This window comes from Callorhinchus milii, unplaced genomic scaffold (assembly GCF_018977255.1).
Source record: "Callorhinchus milii isolate IMCB2004 unplaced genomic scaffold, IMCB_Cmil_1.0 Scaffold1, whole genome shotgun sequence".
Classification (NCBI taxonomy): Eukaryota; Metazoa; Chordata; class Chondrichthyes; order Chimaeriformes; family Callorhinchidae; genus Callorhinchus; species Callorhinchus milii.
The window spans coordinates 12,606,072-12,629,493 of NW_024704742.1; the positions used below are offsets into that span (position 1 = coordinate 12,606,072).

General features: G+C 41.5%; 2 protein-coding genes across 2 annotated transcripts in view; both read left to right on the forward strand.

Annotated features, from left to right (window-relative positions):
* The window catches only part of LOC103190062 (palmitoyltransferase ZDHHC17), a 29,270-nt gene extending 16,946 nt beyond the window's left edge, over positions 1-12,324 (forward strand). The window contains exons 8-9 of the mRNA XM_007910690.1: positions 5,123-5,295; positions 7,875-12,324. Coding sequence (XP_007908881.1) covers positions 5,123-5,295; positions 7,875-7,899 — 198 coding nt within the window. The 3' untranslated portion in view covers positions 7,900-12,324. The remainder of the gene's footprint in view (positions 1-5,122; positions 5,296-7,874) is intronic.
* Positions 12,325-23,120: 10,796 nt separating this feature from the next.
* intu (inturned planar cell polarity protein) overlaps positions 23,121-23,422 on the forward strand; it is a 36,936-nt gene continuing 36,634 nt past the window's right edge. Inside the window, exon 1 of the mRNA XM_007910682.2 lies at positions 23,121-23,277. Within this exon, the coding sequence (XP_007908873.1) occupies positions 23,198-23,277 (80 nt within the window). The 5' untranslated portion in view covers positions 23,121-23,197. The remainder of the gene's footprint in view (positions 23,278-23,422) is intronic.

A 23,422-nucleotide genomic window follows, 5' to 3' on the forward strand; every position in this document is an offset into this window, starting at 1 on the left:
TATAGCCTGGAGGGAATTACTGTGACTGTTTCACCAGCAAATGTCTCCATACAAGGGATGTCATAGTTTCTCATTTTAAAATACAAATCTCTTCCATCAATACAGACTAGAAACAAATATTCCGTAAGTATATAATTAATGTTTTATATTTGCTGGGTTTGTAATAAATTGACATTGGAAAATGATTGGACAGCTGAATGTATTTTCACAATTGTATTTGATTTTGGACATTTTGGGGAGAGTCACTAAAAATCCAAAAATGGATTGATTGAAGAATGTATTTTTGCTTTAAAATGCATCAGATTCCCTCGGTAATACACCAAATTGCACTATGTAAATGTAAATTGACAAGCTCAAAGGAAGCCTCGCAATTTAATATTTTTCTTCAACCCTTCAAACTTTTTTGGGCCCTTTTGTTTTTGTCCTTATCTGACATTTTGTCAGACCAAAAATGACTGCTCAGTCTACCAGCTCTGTGTTGTTACCATGTGTGACACCAGCAACCATGGGGATGGAGCGGCTCTGTTGAATTGATTAGCTGGCCAGTATTACTAGTAAAATTGCGGAAATGAAGATTTTTATTTTCATAAAACAGATTTTTGATTGTTGGTACCAAAGTAATGGGGAGTATACCTAGACTAATTATAATACTTCCATTTGGCATAGCACTTTTTCTTGCCAGGAGTTATCTCAAAACTATTCACAGGATATACTGTAAAGGTTAATGTAGCAGCCAATTTGCACAAAGCAGTGTTTCCATAAATAGCCATGTAATTATTTTTTATTTGGGGGATTGTTGGCTAGCACACCAGGAGAAACTCACTTCTCTTTTTGAACAGCATCATCGTATCTTTAACATCCAACTGAACAAGCCCTCTCTTCAGAAGTACAGCAACCCCAGCGCTGCACTGGAGTGTCAGCAGAGAATTAATGAGTTTCAACAAACAACAACAGCAACAAAATTACATTTGTATAGCGCCTTACAAGTCAGGAGGACATCCCAAGGTGCTACCAACTGAGCCAGACACAGCTAGATAGTGCCTGACTTGGCCTTGCTCCTTCCCTGCTGCCTACCCTCTTCCCAAGGCGTTTGACAAACAGAGTTACTGACCCGAGCTGAGGGTGGGGGTGGGGGAGGGCAGTGGGGGGAGTCTTGAGGTGGGTCTTGAAGGTGGCGAGGAACGGGGCGAGCCGGAGGGACTGCAGGATGGAGTTCCAGAGGGTGGGTGCAGAGTGGCGGAAGGCCCACCCACCGATAGTGAGGCGAGCAAGGCGGGGAACGTGAAGCAGGCTGGAGCCTGCTGAGCAGAGGGAGCGAAAACAAGTGCTGACATAGGGCTTGAACCCACAACCTTCTGACTCGGAGGCGACAGTGCTACCAACTGAGCCAAACACAGCTAGATAGTGCCTGATTTGGCCTTACTCTTTCCCTGCTGCCTGCTCTCTTCCCTCACATATTTTGACTCTGCTTATGATCAGCTACGATTTTTGGGATGGTGCTATTGTGACCAAACTTTTCTTTTGGATATCTATCTGAAGTTTCAGTTGATGCCAACTTGTCTCAATCAGATCAATTCACACCCTGAAAAGGCTTTTGATAATGAAAAATGAAGGTTGCTGCAGCTTGGGTAAAAACAGAAGTGCAGAATTGTTCTTTTCAATAAATACCTTCAGGACAGCGCTAACATTTCTGTACCAAATAGTTGGGGATCTTCAAATCAGTTTTTAACAACTTTCATCATCAATAATTGTATTTTTTGATGAAAGTTAATTAATAAAAACTGATTTTCTGTATAAAAAATAATCCAAATTCTCCTATTTATTTTCTGACTTTCCACAATTGCATGTGCATTGTTTGCAGTCATCCTTGGTGCTCATCAGGATGTGTGTGGATGATAATTCTATATGATCTTTGAATCCTGCGACTGCACAGTTGTCTAATTCAGACAGATTCCTAGTACCACACTCACTCTCATTTATTTTGCTGGCCACTGGAAAATAAAAGGAGGCTGTTTGAAGGTGTGCTATGAAAAATGTTGTAGTGTTCTCTGATTAGGTCTCAGCCACAAAATACACAGTCAATTCACTTTACAGTATATTCTGTGATTCGCTTTGAGATGTCTCAACGACCTGATAAGGTGCTGTATCAAATGCAAGGATTATTATTATTACCTTTAACATGAGAAAAAAACACAAATCAGCCAGACTTTTTTTTAAAACAATTTTCACTGAATTGTTTTAATCAAATGTTTTCACTTTGATTTTCATCTTTTGACATGAATAACACACTCCAACAGAATCCGGGGTTTTACAACATGGCTAAAAATTGGCTGTTTACAAATAATGAATCAGAAGGGTTTGTAGTTTCTAATTTTTGTTCAGAGACTTTGAATGTTCTATGGCTCCATTCATAGATTGTGCTGTGTAACATTCAGATAAGATTGATATTTTTCACCAAATCATTTTAACCCTTAGAAGGCAGGTATGTTTATCCATTCACCATGATCACTTTCTCTTTTCGACGTGAAAAATCTGACCAAATCTGATTTATTAGGGAAAAAGGGGAAGAGAAAATATTTTTAAAAAAGGACAAAGAGAAAATAGAAGGAAAAGGATGAGCACAAGCAAAGTTTTTTTAAAATGGTTTATTTATTAAAATAGTTTGTTTTTGGTCGATGTTTCTTTAAGTAGGTTAGGGTTAACATTACAGTAATAATGTTTATGTTGAAGAGCAATATTGCTGGATGCTGTTGAAAGAGTCAACCATGGTCTAACAGAATGGTGGAACAGGCTCAAGGGACTAAATGTTCCAATGTCATAGTTCAAATTGGCCTTGTCCTGTTTTTTCCCCATTTCGGAGACAGTCACTGCAGAGTCAAAGGTAACTGCTGGTTTGTAGATTTGGGGGCAGGACTGCGCTGAGTTCAGCCATTTTTAGCCTTTTGCTACCTGCTAGATCAGCAGCAGCATGATAAATTCCTTAAAGCAACTGCAACCCATTTCCAAGGAACTGACACTCATCATCTCAAAACCATAAAGAAATTGAGCAATTTACATTCCATTTTTATTTCCAAATGCATTTTATTTCTGGCTCTGTAATTTTTTAGGATGGAAGTTGGTTTGCTTGAATGCCTCACAGCGATCTCATTAGGGACTGTTTGGAACAGTTTCTGAGCCTGATAACATGTCAGGATATGGCAATTAATTGTGGCCTAATTAATGAAACATGGGTTATGCTCCAGTTATATTGCAGAAAGGAGCATGACATTGATCACAATACAATTTACAGCACCTTTCATGTCAGAAGGACGTCTCAAAGCACTTGATAATGCTGGATGGGTACCTAAGTTGGAGGTGGGTGCGGGGCATGGGAGGAGCAATATGATCAAAAGTGCAGTTAAGGACATACATTTTCAGATGTCATTAAACAAGGGGAGTTCCAGATAGCAAAGTGTGTGCACAGAATGTGTAATACAACTCAATCATATCAATTGATTTATAATTTCAGGAACTCTGAAGTTGCACATTGAAATCAGAACATTAGGTATTGCCACAGCTCCAGTATAAAAACCTTATAGGAATTTGCATGTTCCAGTTTTGAGGAATCTAGCAACTATTAGAAACAAGGCAATATCCTACTGGACCAGCTATCAATATTGTTGGTTGTGCCATTCTTGGATGAGACATTAAACTGAGCTGCCATCTGAATGTTAAAGATCTATGGCCCTACTCAGAAAAAGAATGACGTTTCTGCCTGTGCTCTCACGTCTGGATCAGAAGATTGTGGGTTCAAACCACTCATTGCAAATTTCTGTACTGATACTGCAATCCTGGTGAGGCATTGCAATGTTAGAGATTTTAATGTTAGAGATTTTCGATAAGATTTTAGACTGAGTACTCATCTGCTTGTTCAGGTGGATATACTGTGAAGTATAGTGCCTGTGTTGACCACACTTCACAGTATATTCTGTGAATCACTTTGAGACTTCCTCCCGACATGAAAGGCGCTATACCAAATGTAAGGATTATTATTATTAAATATCCCATGACATTAACAGAAGACAGAAGGGAATTTCCCCTGGTATCCTGGCCAGCAATCTTACAGATAAATTGGGCCTTTATTTCATAACCATTTGTGGGACATTGTTGTGTGTAAACTGACTGCACATTCACCTACAAAATACACAAAGACTGCATTTGAAATCAATTACTTGTAAAACTTTTCCCATTATAGGCATCATATCAAATCCAAAGATTATCATGAATATTGGCCTTCCAAGTGGGAAGTTTGAGTGTTTTGGTGAAGTGTTGTGAGAGACTGGTTTCTCTGTCTGTTGTGGGAAGATGCTCTTGCCAGGATCAGTGTCCTTGCAGTAAAACATTCATACCTTTGAAGCCGCTCTTCTGGGAACTAGCCCAAGCTCTGCATTCAGATGACTAGAGTTTAACTTACTGTGTTTTTTGTGGGTGAAACACAGCAGCCAATTGATTCAGCAATGTCCCACAAAAGAGTCACTGATTGAGTGAATTGAGTACTTTTTTTTGAGGCATTATTATCCCTGGAAAGTGATCCATCAATTGACTAACAACCGGGATATATAAAATATATATACTCGTAAAAGTACAAATAAATCCTTTCGCAAACTTCTCAGTTTACAGTGGAATGCCCTGACCCCTTTCTCCTGGGTTTCACTGCACCATCTGAGAGTGAGCAGCTGAGAAGTTCAAAATCAGGTCTAAATCGAAGTCCTTCAACTCGTCCCATGAGTTTGCAAGCTCAGCATTGAAGTGAATGGCAGGATCAAGCCAACACACAGAAATCTGTGGAAGTACCACCTCAATCACTGTTTGTTTGACACTCTAGAACTGGAATGATTTAAAGATTGATTATTATTTTGAACTTATCTATAAATGGATCTTGGAACCTTGTTAACGTTCTCTACAACTCAAACCAGGTCCAAGTCGGCAAAGTTTTAAGTGTTCAAAGTGATGCCTAGAGGGTAAACACAAGTGAAGATTGTTTGGATCTTTCTTTATCCATCTTAGTCCATTTACACTATGCCGTGTGTCCATATGTTATGCTGCATGTCCAGAACATTATACAGTTTGTTGTATTTTTCAGGCGGTTTATTTTGATCACTGGAAGCGAGGACAAAACCCACTGAGCCGGTTGTGTCACGTATGCCAGCTCGTGAAGCCCCTTCGATCCAAGCACTGTCGGGTCACTAACCGTTGTGTGGACTACTTTGACCATTACTGTCCTTACATCTACAATGATGTAGGCTGCAGAAACCGGTATGGGCACCTTAAGTAACAGCATTATTATTTAAAATCTCAGCATTGTCAGTTGTTTTACCAGCTTCAGTTAGAGATAGGGTCTGGCCTTTCATGGTAAAACTAAAACAATTGGAAACACTAATTAACCAAGCAGTAGATCCAAAAGCAAAACAGAAAGAGAGCATATAAACATTTGTTCTTTAAGTCTCTCCTGAAAGTAATGAAGTTTCATAGGATTTCAAGAAAGTGAAGAATTTAATTTTGATACTTGAAAAAGCAGCAGCTGTCAACAGTTATATTTGTGTTAGTTGCAGGACCTATTGTAATATTTGTATTTGATTTAATTTAATGTGATTTTATTTGGAGGGCTGATTGAAATTGGACTTTAAAGTAACCAGTTACTTTTTATTGAGGGCCAGCAACTTGAATTTTTGCTCATCTGTCTCTGCGTCTGGGGGAAATGTTTCACCCACAAAACACACAGTCAATTCACTTTACAGTATATTCTGTGAAGCACCTTGGAACATCTCGAAGACGTGATAAGGCGCTATATCAAATGCAGGGATTATTATATTATTAAATGTCTTTCCAGCCAGTTTGTTGCATTTCCCATATGTATTTAGATTACATTTTTCTGTAATAGAACCTTGTCTCATAACAGATAGTTTACATTGTAAAGAAAGTGGTGCTTAAGGAATTTGGTTTTGTAGGATAAGAGTTTGTTTTCTAAATATTAACTTTGTTATATATATATTAGTGTAATAAATTAGTGTTATACTTAATAACATAAGAATGACACCCACAGTGCAATGTACAGATATACATCCACATATGTAACCCAGGGATGCAACAAACAACTTGAAGGTTTATGCTCAGAATATTGAAATCACAAACATTATTGTGTTCATATTTTTGTAGGACTCACTTTTTTGGCTTCTTGGCTACAGTGTGCCTTAACAGTGTGATGGGAATCTACTTCTGCTGTGACTGGTTTAATGTGATGGGGCGTAGCATATTCATAGGAATCGGCTTCATCTTCCTCTCAGTTGTTGCAGTCATTTCAGCAATGATGACCTGCGTGTGTGTATGTATCGTATCTGCCTCTCAGGTTGTTTGCACTCACTTTTTCCTATTCTGTGTCAAAAACACCTTAATTTCTATTCTTGTTTCTCTTAATGCAATACATGTAAGCAGAAGTGCCTAATAAATGCTTAATTCATCCACTGTACCAATGTATGGCACAAAGAATGTGTTATTCTCACATGAAAAGCTCCTAACTTAATACCTTGCAGAGTGCTTTTCTGAGAATTTACAGCATGTTGCAACATTATCTATTTTGTTGATATATATACAATATATTGGCTACTTTTATATGATTTTTAATAGATCATATAACTAGATGGATAATAATAATAATCCTTGCATTTGATATAGCGCTTTTCACATCTTCTCGATGTCTCAAAGCGCTTCACAGAATAGACTGTAAAGTGAATTGACCGTATATTTGTGGGCGAAACGCGGCAGCCAAGTGCGCACAGCAATGTCCCACAAACAGTCGTAGATTGAAAATGATCAATATATTATTGTTTTTGTTTTTGGAGGGATTATTATTAGGCGTGTGGAATAAGGAAACTTGCCCAAGGTTTCGCCCTGCCTGGAATTGAACCCAGGTGTCTCAATGTGTCGCAAGGCGAGTGCTCTAACCACTGAGCTACAGGACTCCACATTGGAGACATTGTCTGCTAATCTTTCATACAGGATATGGTGTGGGTTAAAAGCATTACTTGTGTGTCAAGCTGTGCCTCTTCTAAGCTAATATATTTTCATACAAATTATAGAACCAGTTAAAATACTTTTCTTTTACAAATGAAGTTTCAACTATTCAGCTAATAAACCTGACTGGTTCTTTCCTCCACTGAAGTTAAAGTTCTGCTCTGCTGAGAGATGCAGTGACACCGCAATACAGTGGAGATGTAAATTGCATCTGGTGATTTTATTATTTGCCCTAAGAGTGCATGTTGGGCTTCAAAATTGGATTTTAAAAAATGCACAAATAATAATAATCCTTGCATTTGATACAGCGCCTTTCACATCAGGTGGATGTCCCAAAGCGCTTCACAGGATATATTGTAAAATTGAGTGATTGTGGGTCTTTTAGGAGCAAACATGGCAGCCAATATTGTGCACAGCAATGTCCACAAAGAGCCACGGAGTGAATTATCAATTTTATTTGGGGGTTTATTGATCAGGACAGTAGGAGAAACTCCCTTCTCTTTTTAATTTGTGCCATGGCCTCTTTGAGGTCCCTCTGAATAGGCAAACGCAGTCTTGGTTTAACTTCACCCAAAAGACAGCACTCCCAACAGCACTCCATTGGAGCACTTCACTGGATGGTCATCTAAACTATATGAATTCCAAGTCCAGTGTAGAGCTTAAACCCACAAGCTTCAGACACAGGGGTGTGAATGCTACCAACTGAGTCAGCTTGACACACAAAAAGGATAACATGTGACCCAGAATAAAAAATCTTTACAAACCTGCCGAAATGTATTTTACATTATAAATGCTCCTGACTGTTCCCTTTCACTGTCTTCTAGCTGTATATGGCAGCAATCAATCTAACAACAAATGAACGCATGAACCAGGAGAAGTACAGTTACCTTCATGATGAGAATGCACAGTTTCGAAATCCATTTAACAGGGGGGTTAAACTGAACCTGCTGGAGTTCTTTCACCTCATCGAGCCACAGAAGGAGGACAAAGTAATGACCCTGGAGGAACTGTGCATCATCTGAATAGCACTGGGGAGACTTGGTCAAACATATCGGGCATCATACAGCATATGAAGGATGGAAGCACAAACCTGTAAACTAACACCAAATTTGCTGGTAACTAACACCATATCAGAACAGCAATTCCAACAATGGCAACAATGATAACTGCTTATAAGGAGCAAATTGGTTTAAATGTTAAAGTTATGGATTTTCCCAAGGATACAAGTAGGTGATTCAATTCAATGTCACTTAATCTTCTAATAAGGTACTAACTGAACCATTGCACATGCAGATTTCACTCCTCAAACAGAAGTAAGACAAAACAGCTGAAACTTTAAACTGAGATCCCACCTGTTCAGGTGAGATTTACAATCCCATTGCATTATTTCAAAGCAAAGCAGGGATTTCTCCTTATGTCCCAGTCATCCTTCAACCAACCTTGGAGTGTTGCAAATGTTGGCTTGTGAGTTATGTATTATCACGCCCATGTTGTAATACCATGAAATAATTTGTGTTTATATTCACACTATATACTTCAAGTTTCATATAAAAACAAGTTTGGGGTACAGGGTGTTGCTATTTTATATCTGAACCTATGGTATGATGAAGCACATTAAAACAAGGCTGGACTACACTTGTAACTCGTGGCACAAATGGGCCAATTGACCACTTTCGGTGCCGAAAAACAGGGGCAGAGACTCAAAACGTCTTGCGGTCTTTGTCTTTAACACGACGGGTCGAATGGCATTCTTCTGTGCTGTAGATTTCTAACATCATTATCTGACCATTGTTTGTAAAATTCCTAAATTCAGTCTTAATTTGCTAGGATTTTTTCCACACCTGATAACTTAAGACTGAATTTAATTTTTTTCAAAAATTCTTAAGGTTCTCAAGGCTATGACCATGAGGAATATCAGACATCAGGAAAATTACTGTAGCAGGTTAGTGAGACACGAATAAACTCCTGGGTCCCTCCTGATGCCTGGTTTTTGTGGCACTAACAAGCCATTAATTTTTGCTATCTTGTTAAATGTTCCTGTAATTTCCTCTTCCTGGATCAGTCACTTTGAAATGTTCACAAGATCACAATAAAGGTTTGGATGAAGAAGGTCATTCAGCCCTTTTATTAAATAGACTGTTGCAGTATAGAAACTGGCCTTTCAGCCTAACTAGTCTGTGACGGTTTATACTCCATTCAAGCCCACACCCCTCCCAATCCCATCTTCTATACCCCTCTATTTCCTTCTCCATCACCTATACATCAAGTTTCCTCTTAAATATATTGATGCTTTCTGCTTCAACCACAGTTCCACATTCTCTGTAACGTAAAGAAAAGTCTCTGTTAGTGGCTCTCTTATATTTCTGCCCCTATATTACTGACACAAAGTGGAAACAATGTATTAATGTTCACCTTATCAAATTCTTTCTTAATTCAAAATTTCTCAACCAAGCTTCCTCTAAATAATTTCTTCTCCAGAAAGAAAATCTCCAGCCTGTCCAATTTTTTTTTAAGCTGTATCTGCTCATCCTTGGTAATTTCCTAGTAAATCGACACTGTTCTCTCTCCAGTGTACACTATTCTTCCCATTGTATGCACACAATATTCCAATATGGTCTGCCCAAGGTTTTATATAAATGTAATATTACTTCCCTACTTTGAATACTTCTTCTTTTAATGCTTCTTCTGGACTTAAAGCCATGGACTCTATTTTCTTTCTTTATGGCCTTGCCCACTCTTGTTGCTGTTTGTAAGAGTCTTGTGAACCTGAATCCCTAGATCCATTTGCTTCTCTACCCCTTTTAGGTTCTTACTCTCCAGAATGCAATAGGCTTCTTTAATCTTCTCACCAAAGTGAATCCCTTCATATTTCTTTGTTTCAAACTACTTCTGCACCTTTCAACCCATCATTGATCTCCTCCTCCCATCACAGCACTGTTTATTTTTAAATGAAGCCACGTTTCCTGGAAACCTGTACAAGTCATTAATTACTCGCTGGGTAAAGAAACACTTTCTTTACTTTCTGTGCTGAAGTTCCCCTTTGCAACTGCAAATCTGCATCCCCTTGTTCTGCCATCTCGGTGCATCTGAAAGTATTCTTCTGTTTACTTTCTCAATCCCATTTAAAATATTAATAAATCAGAACTGATTACAGTGCATCCCCATTATAGTGCACCTCACTAAACTCAGGCTCAGATATAGGGACCAACATAGTGTACACATGATATACTATTGGCTTCTGACAACCTCAGAAACATTTGCAATTGTAGATGACTAGTCAGCTTCCTGTGCATGATGTGCAGGAGCAGCAGGCTTGGTGATATCAATTGTTATGTCTGAAATAAGTACAAGTTGCCATGCTGTCATGCACCCTAACTATAACACAGACTCATTTTAAGGGCCTACATTTCCACATTATATACGGAGCTGCACTGTATAATTTCAGCTTGTCAAACTTGTAACCAGAACGCACAACCTGTGTCACTTTTGTCTAAAATGATATCCACACAAAAGAGATGGACACTATACGGGATTGAATAAACAGCATATAATGCTAGCACATTAACACCGAAGCATGAAATGAATCAACTGTTTTTGCATTGCTCTCTAATCTATAATTTAGGCTTCTTATTAGCTGTATCTTCATCATTTTACAGTACTGTACTAATATAATGTTAGCAAAATATCAGCAAAAATAATTTCAAATTTCTATCAGAGAGACCTCACAATGTTCAAAACAGCTTCCACTCATTTTTTATGTGTTTAAAAAAAAGGGTAGATTGTCAAAAAAAATTATTGTTTCCAGTTGAAAAAGTAACACAAGTGTATTGAATATGATGTGGAGGACAGTGTGATGTGATTACTTGTAAAACTACTGCACCCTATATGTGAATTATTAAGTTGTCCTCTTAGCCCCACTTTTCACCCACAAAATATAAAATTCATTTTACAATATATTCTGTGAAGTACTTTGAGACATCTCAAAGACCTGATAAGGCGCTATATCAAAAATGCAAAGATTATTATTATTATTGTACAAATATCCACCATACCTCACTGCTAACAATGGCATATATACTGTATATGTTGAACACTATGTATAAATTGGTTTAATAAGCAAATGTCCAACTTATCAAATCACTATTTTGCCTTAATATCTCACTGAAGCATGATTAAGTTTGTCTGATGCTTTCATGTATAAAATGACCTTAACTCTTCAAAGAAACTATGCACAAAAATGTTCATTCACAAAATGTACACACACCTGTTTTTAATGTATTCAGAAAAATATCAAAGTTTACATTGAGCAATTCCTTTCATGTTCAATTTGACTGACCTTTTGGCATCTGGCTATAATGTGTTAATAAAATCAAACCATTATAGATTTGACCAGTAGAAAATGAGCATCAAAGTTCATAAATTTGCTGACAAAGAATCTCGCCCCTTGGGGGGTTGTTCTTTGCACAACAATGCAAACAGCTCCTTCCTCCATTTAACCTCCCATTCCCCCCACCCAAGGCCCACTTTCGGGCCAGATGATGCTAAAAATGAAAGAAAACTATTCCTGTAGATACTGATCGATACAGTATATATGATTTTGAAAGCACCTGAGTATAATAAGCAGCTAGAAGGACAACTTAATGACCTCCTTGCTTGCTGTCTCAGAAACAAAACTTTGAGGCCAGAAAGACTTGAGAAAAGAATATCAGGAAATTTGACATTGGGGAAAACAGTTATCTTTGAATTAACTATTTAAATGGTAGCCTTGTTGGAAGACTTCTTGCTTCCGTCGCACGTCCCCCGATGTGAAAGGCGCTATACAAATGTAATTTTGTTGTTGTTGCACCCAATGAACAATTTGATATTTTATTAACACCTGATGCTGATTTAACAGCAGAGGGCACCAGTCAGCTGTTACGCTGCAGATATACTGGTTGAATTTTCGGCTAAATCCTCCTGCATTTTTGTTTGCATTTGCCCAGAATTAAATTTGCACAGAATGTTATTTCGGATATAAAAGCTAATAAGATTCAACACAATACAATGCATGTGTTTTGCACAGGAAAGCGAGCACTTCAAGCAAAAAATTACATTTTAAATATGCATTCTGTCTTCATGTGAACTATGCACAGCAGAGATGCAATTAAAAAGGAAACTAATTTGTTCATTTAAGTACAGGGCTAATTTGAATACTATGTAGAATTGTGTAACTATTATTGAGAGCTTGCTTGTCTTCCCTGTAACTATTAATATAATAAATATTGTTACAAGGAATGATGCAGACATTTTGAATAATACAAATCACCAAACACCAACCAAGTGTGAATCTGTGTTTCTCATTTAATTCTCAAAGCTCTTGGCACAGCACTGTTACTTGCTACACTTAAGGAAAGGTGAGTTTTATTAGTTTGTGAACATTTCATTGTGTGAAATAAAGTACTGATTTCCAAAATTAAGTAACCAGAGTGCATCCCACCAGACAGGAAGAGAGAGAGAGTGCTCACTGCATTCCATACACAGGGAAATATCCATGCAAAGATGGCATGGGTATGTTGAACTCAGTCTGATTTGTATACTCTTAGGCACGGTGATGGGTTTCAGCATGTGTCAGATGTTTGGCTGACGAAACAGACACAGCTAAGATAAAATAGAGTGGGGCATTATTCAATTTCCATCAATTTATTAACAATATTAATATATATTAATAATATATGAATATTAACTTTACATTTACACCTTTCATGTCAGGAGGATATCCCAAGGCTCTTAACAATCCTGGCTTCGTACCCGGGGGTGGAAACTGAGGGGGTGGGGAGGGAAAATATGACCCAAAGTGTGGTCAAAGAGGTGGGTCTTTAGACGGGCCTTGAACAAGTGGGGTGAGGGAGCAAATTGTTTTGTGTTCTTCTACTTAAGGAGGACATTGTATTTGATGATCGAAAATATTACATAAATATCATATATAATAAAAGAATGTAAAACTATGAATCAATTAAAACAAAAATGTAAACAGTAATGTGATGCTATACACAGTTTAGAGGGAAGCATTTATCTTGGCCAGACAATACAAAGGCCATGCTACTGATCTATAATTCTCACAAAGGTATAAGGAGGTTCTGGGGCAGGTTCACTGGCATCGTTTTACTTTCTGTACATGATCATATGAATTTGTGAGAGCAAACTTTCAGCCACTGAGGAGGGTGTCTTGGATCAGCCTAGCATAGTGGTAGTGGTAGCACTCTCGTCTCTGAGTCAGAAGGTTGTGGGCTAACACTTGGAATCACATATTCTAAGTTGACACTTCAGTACAGTGTGTTGCATTGTCAAAGTTGCCATCCTTTAGATGAGATGTTAAACTGAGGTCTTATCTGCCTGTTCAAGCGGATGTTAAAGATCCCATGGCACTATTCAAAAAGAGAAGGGAGTTTCTCCCGAGTCCTGGTCAACAATTCCTCAAATAAAATTGGTCACTCACACCATGGTTATCTGTGAGACATTGCTGTGTTCAACTGGCTGCTGCATTTCGCTTGCAAAATACACAGTCAATCCAGTTTGTAGTATAGCCTGTGAAGCACTCTGAGACGTCTTGATGACATGATAAGGTCCTATCTCAAATGCAAGCATTATTATGAATAATACATCAAATGGTAAACGGTTGCAAAGAAATAGTTGGGCTTGAGGACCTGTAGGGAAGCTACTTGGTGAGTGGGAGGGACTGACAACACCCACCTGCTCTGTGGAAGAGGTGGGGCTGCACAGAACGAGCGCTTCCCTCGCCAGAGCTTTGCAGCATTTCCCAGGATAAGAGACTTGTTGTATCCCAGACTTCAAAGGAACTGGTGGCTGAAGGCAGCTGTGGCCTGGATAATTGGCGGGTCAACTCTAATCTCCTTCAGACAAGAGAAACTGCTTTTATTCGCTTGAACGAATGAAACTGTAAAAAATAAAATGCTGCTGCGGGGATGGAAGGTTATTCTGTCCCTCTGCTGAAACAAGCTGTGAGACCTCATCAGAATAGTTTAGTTGCGAGACGGTCTGGACCCGAGGTGACAGGAGGATTTCCCAGCAATGTGGGTAATAATGGCTAATTGAGCAGTGAATGGGTGAGGATTGCTACACAACCAGTGCTGGAAAAGTAAGCGTTTGATCAATAATGTGATCTGAAGGGAATCATGTTCAATGTTGGCAAACAGAGCCTGGCAAGGCCAGGCAGGGGGCGGAGCCTGGCAAGGCCAGGCAGGGGGCGGAGCCTGGCAAGGCCAGGCAGGGGGAGCCTGGCAGGGGGGGGAGCCTGGCAAGGCCGGGCAGGGGGAGCCTGGCAAGGCTGGGTAGGGGGAGCCTGGCAAGGCCGGGCAGGGGGAGGAGCCTGGTAAGGCAGGGGGAGGAGCCTGGCAAGGCCGGGCAGGGGGGGGAGCCTGGCAAGGCCAGGCAGGGGGAGCCTGGCAAGGCAGGGGGGAGCCTGGCAAGGCCGGGCAGGGGGAGCCTGGCAAGGCCGGGCAGGGGAGCCTGGCAAGGCCGGGCAGGGGGAGCCTGGCAAGGCCGGGCAGGGGGAGCCTGGCAAGGCCGGGCAGGGGGAGCCTGGCAAGGCCGGGCAGGGGGAGCCTGGCAAGGCCGGGCAGGGGGAGCCTGGCAAGGCCGGGCAGGGGGAGCCTGGCAAGGCCGGGCAGGGGGAGCCTGGCAAGGCCGGGCAGGGGGAGGAGCCTGGAGGAGCTGGACTCTGTGCAGAGTATCCTCATTCACAGGTTAGTTCACAGTACTGTCCATGCACGGGATGAAGGAATGAATGGTCAGTGAAAGGACTGGTGTTGGGCAATGGGACCTTTTTAAAAAAAGTCAGTCGGTCGCCCCCCACTGCCTTCCCAAATCTATGTCATTTTGCAGAAAACATTACCATGTGAGTTAAGCAATGTATTCACCTGTAAAGAGTCACTTCACTTCAAAGAAACTCCGTGAAGCACTTTGAGACGATCTGGAATGGAACAATATAGTTGTTTGCTGGTCAGCTGGAGTGCCCTCAAAGCCTATGTATCTCGTTAGTTAGCTCGGTAGTTGGCTGGTTGGTTAGCAGTTAGTTGGCTGGTTGGTTAGCAGTTAGTTGGCTGGTTGGTTAGCAGTTAGTTGGCTGGTTGGTTAGCTAGTTAGTTGGCTGGTTAGTTAGCAGTTAGTTGGCTGGTTGGTTAGCTAGTTAGTTGGCTGGTTAGTTAGCAGTTAGTTGGCTGGTTGGTTAGCTAGTTAGTTGGCTGGTTAGTTAGCTAGTTAGTTGGCTGGTTAGTTAGCAGTTAGTGGGCTGGTTGGTTAGCTAGTTAGTTGGCTGGTTGGTTAGCAGTTAGTTGGCTTTTTGGTTAGCTAGTTAGTTGGCTGGTTAGTTAGCTAGTTAGTTGGCTGGTTAGTTGGTTGTTTATAGTTTCTGATGTTATTCAGAAAAGTGCTTGGCAGGTGTGATTTGTTTAAGCTGTTAAATGCTCTGAGACGCAATCATGCGCCGAGGGCACTATATAAGTGTAAGTTGTTGTTTGGGGGAAAGATCAGAGCAAATGTTGCATTTCTAAACCAATAGAGAACCAGAACTGGACTTTTAACACTTCTGGCAGGAGAGCAGCTCTGTGTCATTTTTCTTATCTGGTTCCATCCGCAATAATGTATCAGTCAGTGCCCAGCCCAAAATACCCAGCTTTACAGCCAGTCCCTGGGCACTGGTTTAATATTTATTCAGTGGGTTGTGACTAGTATTCGTGTAATCAATGTGAATTACCCCATTTCCATGGTGGATTTCCACGGTGTCACAATGTCACAGTTCATGTTACATTGTGACACCGATCGTTACTTTGGCTGATGTTAACTGCAGAGCTGACTGGACCGACCCAGCTAACTACAGGAAAGGAGAGTGAGTGGGTGTCAGTGAATCTAGCCCAGGAAGGGGTTTAGATATATGACACCATAGAAGAGGATTTAGTGACCTGTCCTGGAATATATACCAGGATTTAATAATCCTAATTTACAGTTCATAGAATTATACAGCACAGAAGGGGGCCATTCGGCCCATCGTGTCTTTGAAAAGAGCTGTCCAATTCAATCCCACCTCCCCACTCTCTCTCCATAGCCTTGCAAACTTGTCCTCCCCAAATATTTATCTAGTTCTCTCTTAAAAGTTGTTATTGAATCGGCTTCCACCACCCTTTCAGGCAATGCATTCCAGATCCAAACATCACGCTGTGCAAAAAAAATTTCTCCTCTCCTCCCCTCTGTTTCTTTTAACAACTATTTTAAATCAGTGTCCTTGGGTTACCGACCCACCCGCTAGTGGAAATAATTTCCCCTTGTGCATCCTATTGAATCCCGTCAGAATTTTGAAAACTTCTATTAAGTCTTCTCTTAATCTTCTCTGCTCCAAGGAGAATAATCCTCGCTTCTCTAGCCTCTCCTGATAACTGAAGTCCCTCATGCCTGGTACCATCTTGGTAAATCCCCTTTGCATCCTCTCCAATGCCTTGACATCCTTCCTAAAGTGTGGTGCCCAGAATTGAACACAGTCTCTAGCTGAGGCCTAAATAGTATTTTATAAAGGTTCAACATAACTTCCCGACTTTTGTATTCTATGCCCCTATTTATCAAGCCTAGTATCCCGTATGCTTTTTTGACAGCGTTAACCCTAACCCTATACCCAGGTCCAGTTAATAAGATTACTCAACGATACCGCAGGATGGCTAAACCAGGAATGTAAAATAAATATTGTTACAAAGTGTAAATCAAAGTTTAGGAAATACAGTACCTGGTGAATTAAATGCTTTCCTATAGTCTAAAACCACCCATTTATATTACAGTAATGGGCCAAGCCTAATGCCATTATGTGTAAGGTTTGAATTTGGGAAATATGTGTTAAATGCAGTGAGAACTGACTCCCCAATATTCTAACTGCTACGTGCTTCTTTCCTTTGTTCATTCACTTTTTACAATTCAATTTTTTCTTATTAAGATAGGATTCCAGTGTTTTCAGTTTCCTTCTTGCTTAAGTACACCAATCACTGGGTCCCCTAAATCTTCTCCGATTGACCTAGCTCATCTCATTTCAATGTTATGGAATGGTAGGAAGGATTAGAGGCAGTATACTATATATTGTTTTTATACAATAAAATACAGTATATACATTACATATATATCTAGTTGTACAGAATATTATTTCTACAAAACGACAATAATTTGACCTATTTTTGCTGTCAAAATGAGAGCTGAATTCAATGTGTTTTATTATTAATTACAGAGCATGAGGTGAGATGTTGAGTTTCTAAGTTGGGTACTTGCGGTTTTCAATGGACGAGTGGTTTGTTTATGTTGGCATTCGCTACTATCTCTGACTCTTATGTATAATATTTGTGTTGGATGTGTCCTAGACCAGGTGTGTGTGTTCATTGAAACATAGAAGGTTGAAGGAAGTCTTTAAAATGTTGAGGTTGTTGCATAGGGGGAAACAATTTCCACTGCGCCATGATTCTGTAACTTGTGGACATCAATTTAAAATAGTTAGCAAGGGAAGAAAATGGGATTTTAGGAGTGTTTTTTTAAACGGATAATTATTAGAATGTGGAATGTCCTTCTGGGTGTGGTGTCGCATGCAGAGTCCAAATCAGTTTTCAAGAAGGAACAGATACTTATCTGAAGAGGAATAAACTGCAGGTGTATGTGGAAAGGCAGGTACATGGGTCAAATGGCCGCCTTCTGTGTCTTAAATTTCTATGGCTCTGTGGGTGAGGTGAGTGAATGAGGCAATAGAGAATATTTAATTACATAATTTCAGTGTTTTCATTACATTTTTATTTCATCCTAAACACTTTCTTACTGATAACCAAATCCAGTTTTAATACTCGGATTAGCAATTGTGTGCAATACTGTACTGTGTTTAAAGATTGGACAAATGACTGGTGCATTGTGCAAACCACAAACTGCAATTCTTTTGGCAGTGAAGGAAAACACTTAAGCTATTGGTGGACAACATTTAATGTGGGCTGCTTTAGTTACCAGGCTATAATGTAACCCCCTTCTCCCCCAGCCCCCCAACCCGTGAAAACAAAATACTGTAAATGGATACTTTTCTAGCATGGTTTTTATTTAATTAAATCAGCATTAGCTCAGTCCTGCAAGGACTATTTGCATGCTAAGAAAATATTTCTAAAACCTATTATCTCACCTCGCAAGCGAGAGACCTGGGATTGTTCCCGGCAGGGTGAAATGTTGGGCAAGCTTCCTTCCTCCACACATCTCTGTTTACGTAGCAGTAAGTAGGAACCAGGTTGTTAGTTCATTGGCAGATCGCATTTCCAGTGGTAATAATTCCCTTAAAAAAATAATAAAAATAAATTTGTCACTTCAATCCATGATTGTTTGTGGGACACTGCTGTGCACAATTGGCTGCCACGCTTCACCCACAAAGTTGAAGACGAGATAAGGCTCTATATCAAATACAAGGATTATTAATATTATATTTTTAATAATGCAAACAAATATTTGCAATAATTCTGGAAATATAATTTTCTATTCCACTTCCACCTTAATTTTGCCATCTATTTATTTTACATCGTTATATTTAAGTGGAAAACTTTACCTTAATAGGTATCGATTATTATTCTTGTTGACTGACCATTGCTTTTTCCTTCTCATGGTTTAGTGAACACAGAAATATCCAACACAGAATACAAATTACACTTGATATGCTCAGGTTTATTGCAGTACAGTCTTTGGTTTTGAGTTACACATAGAATTAAGAGACAAATTCAATGTTTAGCCATTTTAAATTTGAATACTGAAATTTTATATTAAGGAGGTTGGGGGTTTTATGACATTTGATAGTCCTTTCTTTAGCATCCCAACTTTTAAAGTTGCAAAAAAAATCAAGAAAATACAGGAAGCAGTGACCTAAACTGAATTAAATTACATCAATGTGCTATTTTGATTACAAAAAGCAAGGTCTATAGTGCGCGAATATTGACAAAAAAGACTAGAAGAGGAGCCAACTTAAATCAAGTAACAACAGCCACAACAACAAAATTTCATTTACATAGCGCCTTTTACGTCGGGAGGACGTCCCAAGGTGCTGGACAGAGTTTCGGACCTGAGCTGAAGGTGGGGGAGGGGGCAGGGCAGGGGAGAAGCAGGGAGATCGAAAGCACGGTTGAAGAGGAGGGTCTTAAGGTGGCTCTTGAAGGTGGCGAGGGAGGGGGCGAGACGGAGGAACTGTGGGATGGAGTTCCAGCGGGTGGGTGCAGAGTGGCGGGAAGCCAGCTCGCCGATAGTGGGGCGAGCAAGGTGGGGGACGTGAAGCAAGCTGGAGCCCGCTGAGCGGAGGGAGCGAACAGAATGGTAGGGGGTTAGGAGGTCAGAGAGGGAGGGGAAAGCAAGACCATGGAGGACTTTGAAGGTGAGGACCAGGACCTTGAACTGTATTCTCTGTGTGATGAAAAGCCAGTGGTGTTGGGCAATGATGGGGGTGATAAAGTCACGGAGCCTAGTGCGGGAGAGGGGAGAGGACACAGACTGCAGAGTTCTGGATGATCTGCAGCCTGTGGAGGAAGGATGTGGGGAGGCCGACAAGCAGTGAGTTTGCATAGTCGAACCTTGGTGTAATGAAAGCGTGTATGAGGGTTTCAGTGGCCTGCGGTGTGAGAGAGTCGGAGTCGGGCGACCTTGCAAAGGTGGGGGAAGGCAGAGCGGGTCATGATGCAGATTTGGGGTAGAAAGGATAGTTGAGGGACAAACAAAACCCCAAGGTTCTGGACTGGCTTAGCAAGGTGCAGTGTGCAACCATGGATGGTGATGCTGTCAGCGCCTGAGGTGAGGAGGCGCTGACGGGAGCTAAACAGGAGAGCCTCGGTCTTGTTGACGTTCAACTGAAGAAAGTTAGCTCTCATCCAGGACTTGATGTCTGACAGACATTCTGTCAGCACAGCAGTGGTCTTGGAGTCAAGGGTGGAGGCAGAGAGGTAGAGTTGGGTGTCATCCACATACATGTGGAAGTTGACCCCATGTCTGCGGATGATGTCACCAAGAGGGAGCATATAGATGTTGAAGAGGAGGAGACCAAGGACAGAGCCCTGAGGAACGCCGGACGAGATGGTCCGGAGGCTACAGGAGAATAATAATAATAATCCTTGCATTTGATATAGCGCTTTTCACGTCTTCTAGACATCCCAAAGCGCTTCACAGAATATACTGTAAAGTGAATTGACTGTATATTTGTGGGCGAACACGGCAGCCAATTGCGCACAGCAGTGTCCCACAAACCGTCATGGATTGAAAATGACCAATTTATTATTGTTTTTTTTTTTGAGGGATTATTATTAGGTGTGTGGAGTAAAGAAACTTGCCCAAGGTTTCGCCCTCTGCCTGGAATTGAACTCAGGTCTCTCGCTTGCAAAGCGAGTGCTCTAACTACTGAGCTACAGGACTCCGAAGCTATTTGAGGAGATGAAGTGCAGGCGGTGTGAGAGGTATGATCTGAACCAATCAAGGACAGCACCGTGGAGGTTGAGGTGAGAGGAGAGGCGGTGGATGAGGATAGAGTGGTCGACAGTGTCAAAGACAGCAGAGAGGTCAAGGAAGACGAGGAGGCAGAGGGAGCCCTGGTCACAGATGGACAGAATGTCATTTGTCACTTTGACCAGGGCTGCTTCTGCGCTGTGGGCGGCACAGAAGCCCGATTGGAGGGGTTTGAGAAGGAAATGGCAGGAGAGGAAGGAGCGAAGCTGAGAAATAACAACTCATTCTAGGACCTTGGAGAGGAAGGGGAGGTTGGAGATGGGGCAGTAGTTGGGAGAGTAAAGAAGGGTCGAGGGAGTTTTTTTTAAAGATTGGAATGATGACAGCGGTTTTTAAATGGGTGGGAACAGTATCAGAGGACAGGGAGAGATTAACAATGTCAGTGAGTAGAGGGGCAAGGAGGTGGAGCTGGGAAGTAAGGTGAGGGGTAGGAGATGGGGTCAAGGGAGCAGGTGGTGGATTTCATACAGGTTATGGTGATGATGACAGACGAGGGGGAGATGGGTTCAAAGCTGTGGAGGGAGGAGGAGATGGGGAAGGGATAGTAGTTGCAGTGGCAGAGGCAGCTGAGCCGATACCCTCGAATTTGGATTTGAGGAAGTCCAACGTCGCTTCGCAGTTGGCATTTGAGGTGAGGATGGGTGAGGCATGAAAGGGTGGGCGAAGGAGTCGGTTCGTGATGGAGAAGAGGAGCCTAGAGATGTTCTTAGCCTCAAAGATTGTCTTGGAGTAGAACAACAATTTAGCGGAGGCGAGGGCGGAGCGGTAAGATTTGACATGGTCCAGCCAAATCTGCCGGTGGACAGTTAGGTTTGATTTAAGCCAGGTGCGCTCAGCGGGACAGACCTGGACTTTAAGGGAGAAGAGGTGGCTGGTGTACCAAGGTGATTTGCATGAGTAGGAGACGGTTCAGGAAGAGAGGGCAGCGAGGGAATCAAGAGTGGAGGAGAGGGAGCTGTGGAGAAGGGTGACCGATGAGGGTAGGTCAGTGTGGGAGGACGCCCAGAGGAGAAGGAGTCAAATGACTCCAAGGCAGCCGAGAGGAAGGTGGGGGAGATTTTTTAGTAAAGTAGTAAAGGTTAGGTGATGCTTACCTTGAGTTTAATAATAATAATAATAATAATCCTTGCATTTGATATAGCGCTTTTCACGTTGGGAGGAAGTCCCAAAGCGCTTCACAGAATACACTGTAAAGTGAATTGACTGTATATTTCTGGGCGAACGCGGCAGCCAATTGCGCACAGCAATGTCCCACAAACAGTCGTAGATTGAAAATGACCAATTTATTATTATTATTTTTTTTTTGGAGGGATTATTATTAGGCGTGTGGAGTAAGGAAACTTGCCCAAGGTTTCGCCCTGACTGGAATTGAACTCAGGTCTCTCACTTGCAAAGCGAGTGCTCTAACCACTGAGCTACAGGACTCCACATGTATGCTATGTATTGTAGAAGGAAAGAAAGAGGTAAAAGCTTCCACAATCCTGAGGTCTTAAGAAGAGTCAAACAAAATAGATGTCTGCTTGGCACAAGAGGAAATCTGACCCTGATATTAACAAGATGGCTTAGAAGTGACAGCTGGTGAAAATGATGCACACACATTGATCTTACTCACCAATAATATTTGAAGTCTGTAAAACACGGATTAAAACTCTGCAAAGACCTTTACTCCTTTACAGTTCAGATAATAAACAGGATTTTGGTCATGAATTACTGTATTCATTTCACTCGCGAGAGCATCTTCACAATTCACTTGCATCGGTAGCTATCATGAATCATGGTTACTTTACACTTATGAAATATTCCCTGTCAGGAATTCCGACATTAAGTCCTGGACGAGGGCCAACTTTCTCCAACTCAACGTCAGCAAGACTGAGGCCCTCCTGATTGGCTCACGCCAGCGCCTCCGCACCTCGGGCGCTGGCAGCATCAGCCTCCACAGCTGCACACTCAACCTCACTAAGCCAGTCAGGAACCTGGGTGTCTTGTTGGAGCCTGAACTGTCCTTTCTCCCCCACATCCGCGCCATGACCGGCACTGCCTACCACCACCTCCGCAACATTGCCAGACCCCGCCACTGCCTCACCCCTCAGGCTGCCAAAACCCTCACCCACACATTCGTCACATCAAGGTTCGATTGTGGAAACTCCCTCCTCAGCCTTCCCAGGTTGTTGTCACAGTGCGTGACAGAAGGCTTTGGGCGGTGCCTCCTGTGATTGCCGCTATATCAAATCAAGGATTATTATTTATTATTATTATGCCTATAAATTTAAAAAAATTAAAAACAATTAGTTTAAACCTGCAGAACGCGTGTTTTTTCCTTTGAAGACTTTTTCTTACAGCATTTAAAAAGCACAGACCTACAGTGGTCAGGTTGCGATCCCCCAGAGCGGCCATCACTGGTATTGGGGGGTTTCGGGCGGGTGGACTGGAGCTACAAACGGGGGTTGATTTCGTGGCCGGAATTCGCGGGGGTGAGGCTTCCCTCGTTACCACGGCCACCGGGCACAGCCAATGGGATGTGGAGTTCCGTGAGTCACGTGACGGGAATCGGGGAGGAAGATGGCGGTGTGGCGGTTGGTTGCGCGCGGATCGGAGTGAAGCGGCGCGAGAGTGAGAGGCGATGAGCGCGGGGCAGCCCCGCGGCTTCGACCTGCAATCCGAGAGCGAGAATGACAACGACACAGACAGCGGAGAGACTGAGTAATAATAATAATAATAACAATAATTATTAACAATAGCAATCCTTACATCTAATGTAGCGCCTTATCACGTCGTCGAGACGTCTGACAGCGCTTCACAGCTTATACTGTAAAGTGAATTGACTATATATTTGTGGGGGAAACAC